The sequence below is a fragment of the Nothoprocta perdicaria genome, unplaced genomic scaffold (genome assembly GCF_003342845.1).
Source record: "Nothoprocta perdicaria isolate Ctin4 unplaced genomic scaffold, notPer1 scaffold_3, whole genome shotgun sequence".
Taxonomy (NCBI): Eukaryota; Metazoa; Chordata; class Aves; order Tinamiformes; family Tinamidae; genus Nothoprocta; species Nothoprocta perdicaria.
Window position 1 is genome coordinate 2,339,536 of NW_020455532.1, and position 7,437 is coordinate 2,346,972.

Genomic DNA, 7,437 nt, shown 5'->3' on the forward strand with positions numbered 1-7,437 from the left:
ACAAGTAGATACTAAAATGTTAAAGGCAGAAGAACTGTAAATGCCTACTAGTAGTTTTTAGACAAACACGGATTTGTGATATACTCTGCATTTACAGTTAACACTGACCAAATGTGTGTTCATTATTCATGTACTGATAAAGGATAAAAGTAAAAAAGAAATTCAGACAAACAGTGAGCTATATGTAACTACTGCAATCTCTAATCTCTACTACAATCTAAGAAGACTTATTTTGTGAATAATTTATTTTCCTAATTAACTTGCCTTACTGTTGAACTATTAATGATGTATGTTAACAGTTTGTTTGAGGTAGTAAATTATAGTTAGCAGAACTGCTAGAATTGCTTCTAAGCCATGCATGAAAGTGAATTTATATTTGGAGGATTTATGCAATAATTCTTCCTTCATAATTTTAGACTCCCTGAAAATAATTCCTACTTTGGTTCCTGTCCTAGCTACTTTGATTAGCATCTTAGCATCCATACTCTTCCTATGGGTGCACATTTATGTATGTGATGGACCATATAGAATAACAGCATGTCCAACTGCAAATTTAGGTAAAACTAGGAACACTGAAACTGTGAAATAATTTTAGTTCTAGACTTTCACTTTGGAACTAAAATGCATTCTGCAAAACTACTGCCTTCCAAAAGCTCTTCCTTAACTTTCATTTCACCTCATACTTAAAATAAGARCAGTTTCTAACAGGAAATCTCTCAAGCAAATATTTTAGATTAGGCTCAGAATTTCCCTAATAATTTTGTCTGGGCCTTTGACAGGACCATTTCAAGTGACTAAGCAGATTTTGCTGTGCTGTTCATTAAGTGCTTAAAAGAGATTCACGGTACTGTTTGAGTTGCCATCACAAGTATACAGAATTTTTGAGGAGGGTTTGCTTTCCCTTAGTTGCCAAGAGATCTCATAAGATTTCCAAGTTAACACATTTTCTTTGAAAAATTGCCTCCTTTGTCTTAATGATTCATTAATGGAACATACCTGTTACTATGGATTTTAGGGTGTTTTGCTCTTAACAAGAATTTTTTTAGTGCTAATAACTAGATTTTTTTGTTCTTAACTTAATAGTTGCCTTGGTTTAATAATGAAGATATACATAAGTGAGCATAATATGCTTGTAAAACTCCTGCAAGGATTATGAGTAGAAGAAAATGTAGATTTTAGTGCCTTGCTATTTAAACATGGAAGGTATTTATATTACTTTACCTGTTGTTTGTTTCTGTATTACTGCTTCCTAGATGGAGTTAAATAATGAGGTTCCTCTAAATGAGGATTTTATAGAAGTCAYTAAACCCCAAGTTAAAAAAACAAACAAACAAAACCTTTTATAAAGAAATTCTATGTTTCCACCAACTGTCTGTAAATGGATTTCTTCCCTTACCCTTTGTTTTGGACGTGATTGTCTTCTACCAGTGGGAACTGTGCACAAAAGAGGAAGAAATACAATACCATGCAACAGACCTACAGCCCTTTGAAGGTTGTTTTTCCTCTTACCAGAAACTTTCCCACTGTTTTTAGATAGAGATTTCCAGGGATTCAGGTTTGAAACTTTTGTGAAGGAATAATTCTATTCCCAAGCCTTACAGATATTTCAGTGTGTTTTTTGTTSTAGCTTGTGTGTGTTTACTTATTGATTGTTAAATATGGATGTTGCCCTGTAGAAAGTTAGATCGCCTCCCCAGATTTTCTCACTTTTTATTATTTCTGTGTGTACTACATATTTTCACACTATCTAAAAGTTAAAGTGTGATTTTTCTGAGGGCAGGGAAATTAAAAGGATGTAGTAATAGGAAATACATTTTTTGATTTGGGGCATTAGAGATATTTGCAAAGTCACTATTTAATAGTTGCACCCATTGTTGTGTATCTTACTAAAAATATCAAGAGAAGAGACAAAGCATTTCTTTAAAGAAATATATATATACATATTTACTAATGAAAATTGCCAATAGGTTATCTAATGCTATTTAGAAAACTTATTATGATTTTTGTCGCTGCCATTGTATAAAATAGGTTTCTATTGAAAGAAAAAGCAAACAAAAAAAAATTTACACATAAAATCTTTGTGTTCTCTTTCAGGTCTTGAGTCATCTCGTCCAAATTTAATTCTTGGATTAGTTATCTGTCAGAAAGGAAAACGTCCTGCTGCTGTTGTGGATACAGAAAGGACAGAGGAAAAGCGAAGCAGAATTCAAACACAAGAGGAAATTGAAACATCACTGTTCTCTAAAGGTCCTCTGTCTTTGCAAGAAAAGAAAACTCCAAAATACACACTTTATTCCGGAGATTTAGCTGTAAGTACAACACCACCTGGATCACCTCCGCCTCCACCTCCACTTCCCGCTCCAGAAACCTCAACAGTTACATCTTCAGTATTAAAAATACTCTCCTCGATTAAAACTGGAGCCCCAACTACTGGGACGCCRCCAGTTTCAACTCCTGCTACTGCAAGTGTTACCTCTACCAATTCTTCCTCCTCCAAAACTGCCACACCGCTCGAACACATCCTTCAGACCCTTTTTGGAAAGAAGAAAGCTTTTGAGCCCCTCGCGAAAGATTCTGAAAGTGCCCAGCCTTCAAATCAGGAAGCTAAAGCTCCTGTCAATGAAGGGTTGCCAGCTGTTCCTCTGTTAGATCCCATCGTACAGCAGTTTGGACAGATGTCAAAAGACAGAGCTATAGAAGAGGAGGAAGATGACAGACCATATGATCCTGAAGAAGAATATGATCCAGAGAAAGCCTTTGAAACACAGACTGGTGGAACTGAGAGACTGTATAATGTGGAAAAGCCGTGTAATACAACAGAACTAGAGGACGAGGCCTATGATCCAGAAGATGAAACGATCTTGGAAGAAGCAAAAGTTACTGTTGATGATTTACCTAACAAAATGTACACAGACACTAAAAGCAATACTTCAGAAACACCCGCTTCGTATGTGGCTGACATATCCACAACCTCATCCTTGGTGGAACAGCAGAAAATGTTGGAAGAATTGAACAAACAAATAGAAGAACAGAAGAGACAACTAGAGGAGCAAGAAGAAGCCCTCAGGCAGCAAAGAGCCGCTGTTGGTGTTTCAATGGCGCATTTTTCAGTGTCTGATGCGTTAATGTCACCACCACCAAAATCTTCCCTAGCAAAGACTGAATTATTCCATCAGAACCAGCAAGCTGCCCCCAAAATAGATTTACCTTCATCTTTAAATCAGCAAGCGCAAGTTTTAAACCAGGCCTGCGACCCAAGACAAAACAGAGATCCTCGGCAAGCTAGAAGGATGGCAACAGAGACTAATGACAGTATTGATTCTCGGATAAAGCCACAGTTGGTACAGAATGAGGTATCCCCAAGAGAAATTCCTCCTGCAAGTCTCCCAAATGCTTTGCAGACTACACTTGGTAAGGAAGATAAAACTTCAATTGCTACTACCCAGTCAAGTTATAGTGGTGATAATTGGGTTTCAAGTGAAAAAGCTTCTGCAGTGTCTCAGAAAGAGGCAGCTAACAGCAAATTTGAAAACACTGCTCAAGTTAATCTGGAAAATGTGATTCCAGCAGCCTCTGGAGATCCTTCTGTATCCAAACCTTTACGTAAAGTACTTCTCCCGACACCTCCAAGTACATCTTTTCAGCCTAATTTCTCCACATCGAGTGACAGTCAGCCTTTGCAAGTACCATGGTCAAATGAATCAAAGGATGTGATAGGAAGGGACGCCTTTTCAAGTACAGTATTTACGCCTCAGGAAAAGACACCGGGTCACTTTGAACCCGAAAGGGGACTTTCATCAGTGCAATATGAAGAACAAAGAAACGCTCAGTCTCACCCGTTTGCAGAACAAGCTGAATCTGTAGCTGTGCAAAGTGAGGGAGAAAGAGGGTCTCTCCCACAGCACTTTGAAGAGAACAGAGTTGGGCCTCCGTTTTCTTTGTCTGGCCAGAAAGGAGGGCCTGCAGCACCAATGATGCTCAATGCACCTGTAGGACCTCATGGACCTAATTTTAGAGGACCAGCACCACAGTTTTCAGAAGAGCATGGTTCTCCAAATAGCGATGGGCAAAGAGGACCTCCAGCTGGCAGATTTGGAGGTCAGAAGGGACCCATTCCTTCACTGTTTTCTGCACAGCATGGACCACCATCTCTTTTTGGTGAGAACAGGGGCCCCTCCCCATCTTAYGGTGTTCCAAGAGGAATGTCACCATCTCAGTTTGAAGATCATAGGGAACCTCACATGGAGCAAAGGGAATTCTCAGATTCCCAATATAACGAAATGATTAGGCCTCCAGGACAGTTTGAGGGACCGGAGCCCCCTCAGTTTATGGGAAACAGGGGACCTTCRCCTTTTCCCTTCGGAGGTCAAAGACGACCACCACCAGCTCAGTTTAAAGGACAGAGAGGAGGCCCTCAGTTTGGAGGCCCAAGAGGCCCACCCCCTAGCCATTTTGGGGGACCGAGAGGGCCTCACCCAAATCAGTTTGAAGGACAAAGAGGTGCAGCTACAAATCACGTGCCAGGCCCGAGGGGACTTCTGCCACAACCGTTTGAGGAACGGAGAGGGAGTCCACCACCCCGATTTGCTAACCAGAGAGGTCCGGCACCACTTCAGTTTGGAGGACCAAGAGGAGCCTCGCCTGCACTGTTCCCAGAACAAAATGAGCCTCCCCCTTCTAGATTTCACTTCCAAGGTCAGTCSTCCCAAGGTATGAAGCCAACCCCAAGACCACTGCTAGACCTTCCAAGTCATCCACCGCACAGRAAAGAGATGTGGGAGGAAGCCGGACCATCTGCACCTCTTTCCAACGTATCTGGACAAGGACCCGAGTCAGAAGCACAGTGGTCAGGACCTGATTTCCGAGAAGGCAAAAATCTCGAGTTCAGAGGCCAGGCCTTTGAAGGGAGACCCAGAGAGAGATACGAGGGAGGAAATAAAGACAAGGTTTTAGATCAGCCAGAGCCTCAGCAAGCAGATAATCGACAAGGTAGACCCTTTGAGGAAAGGCGAAGGGATCGAGAACATGGCAGACCTTGGGAAAGGGACCGTGGAAGAAACTGGAATAGAGACAGAGAAAGGGACTGGGAGAGACATAGAGACAAGGAATGGGATAAGAACAGAGACAGAAACCAAAACAAGGATCGGGAAAAAGATTCGGAGCGAGCTAAAGAATGGGAAAGAAACAGAGACCGGGAGAGAGCCAGAACCAGAGAGCGAGACTCCTACCGAAGACGTGACAGAGACAGATCGAGAAGCAGAGACAGAGATCGTGACAGAGACAAAGACAGGGACCGGGATCGAAGCCGGGAGAAAGAGAGAGATCGTGAGAGAGATCGAGACCGTGAAAGAGGGAAAGATCGCAAGGATCGGAGTAAAAGCAGGGAAATTGGTAAAGACATCAAGCCAGAAACACAGAAGGAAGGACAAAAACCAACAGAAGCTGAAGCTTCATCTTCCACTGATCAGTCATAGAGATACTTGGAAGGTATTTTCCATAAATAACAAGAACTTACTCCAGATCTTTTGTATATACTGTATATTCTCGACTTTACAAAATGCTGTTGCAATACTAGCCTTACAAGATGCACTGACAAATGAGCAGTTTTTGAACAACTGTGAATGAAAATGTTCAAATGGATAAAAGGCAAGAACATACCGGACTTTAACTTGCTGCATTTTGTGCATAATCTTTTTCTTATGAAAATACACAGCGTTACCCGTTCTGAAATTTTGTTTTTTTTCTACTTGCATCTTTATCTTAAAATTTCCATTTACAATACCGAAATGGAAAAAATCTAAGAAGAGCATATTGCTTTTTAAGATTATAAAGTTATGTTTTCCAGTAACTTGAATTGTAATTTTATAAGAGAATTTAATCAAGACCTTAGGAGCCATACCTTTACATCTCATTTATGTGATATTTTGGTGTCAAAGTTGTTCCTACAGCACACACTTTATAAAAGGAGTCCAATATTGCTGTCCTGATTATTTTACAATGGATGGGTCGTGTGTATCTAGGAAAAGGCTGCAGAAGAACAGTGTTACTAATAATTTGTAATAACTGATGGAGGATTTGAAAATGGAATGTTATAAGCTTAAAATGCACTATCTTCCTTTTTATATACAGGTATTTTTGTGTTTTGTAATCCATCTGTTAAGTGTCCAACCAAGAAATAGGTCCTACTTAGTTATTTTCGTGAGACCGAGGAGTTTTAAATATTGCATTTTTACGGAACTATAATTAAAGAGCATATAAAAGTAGCACCTTTATAACCAGCAACTTTAAAAAAAAATCAGACATTTATTGGCAAAGACTTTAAAACTTGTATGAATTAATGTATCAAATGGAAAGAAAAATAAGATTGTTAAACAGGCCACTGTATCTTTGGTTACTCTGATTTACTTGGATTTAGTTTTCTCTCTGTTTTGTTCTTGCAGAATGTTGCCAGAAACTTAAGAAATTTCTCCATTTTCCTGTACTTTCCAGTCAAAAATATTTTGCTCCTGAAAAAAAAAAAGCGTGTCACTTTGTTTTGTCAGACCCTGTTTATCTGATGGTGTATATAAAACTACCCACTGAAGAAGGTGTACCTGCAAAACATGAAGCTTGAAAGAGTGGTAATGCTAAATAGTATGATTCAAGAGGGAAAGCTTTCACTGTGAAATACAGTACACTGCTACTTCTCATGTATTTTTCAAGTGCGTAATTCCAAAGTCTGAAAGAAAAACCCTGCTAATTTATTTGACCACGTAAGTTAACAGTTGGCTAAATATTTTGTTATTTTTATAAAAGAGTTTTGCAGATGTAAAATTAGATTCTTATAAGCACTTGCATCTTGAAGACTACATTACAAGTAGCATTTATGCCATGTGTATCACTACAGATTTTACAGTTTATATCGGTGCATCTTTGAAGTCCTTACACATCAAGGATTCGCTGGCCGAAATGAGGGCCTGTATTCTGAACCTGTAGACAAAATGTTAAAATGCAGAGAGGTGGTATTAAATACAAACATCTACTACGGTGTAAGATTTTTTTTTTTTTAATGAGATGTTTCTAATTTAAGGACATACATAAAAGTATGCAAAAATCAAGTGTGTTTGTTTAGGTTTACTTGATAGAAATTTCTGTAAATTGTATTTTATATGGCAAAGTATATCACTGTACATTAAAATATGGGACTTCACAGGTTTTTGTTACTGTAAGTAGAATAAACATCTACAGAGAACTGTTGTCTTATTCTTACATTTGAAACTGCCTATTTGGATCTCTGTCCATATCTATATCTCAATATATTTGCATCTCTATATTATTTTCTAAATAACAAATCAGAGAGTAGTTACCACAAGAAACCAATACGCAGATTTAATTTCATAATGGTTTAAGCTAAGATGGTGTTTTCATGACATTGCTATCAACTTAAAGGTTACTTGA

At 38.8% G+C, this 7,437-nt stretch overlaps 1 protein-coding gene across 1 annotated transcript in view; it reads left to right on the forward strand.

The window, feature by feature from the left end:
• DIDO1 (death inducer-obliterator 1) overlaps positions 1–5,684 on the forward strand; it is a 36,857-nt gene extending 31,173 nt beyond the window's left edge. The window contains exon 17 of the mRNA XM_026042272.1: positions 2,095–5,684. Within this exon, the coding sequence (XP_025898057.1) occupies positions 2,095–5,474 (3,380 nt within the window). The 3' untranslated portion in view covers positions 5,475–5,684. The remainder of the gene's footprint in view (positions 1–2,094) is intronic.
• Positions 5,685–7,437: the final 1,753 nt, after the last annotated feature.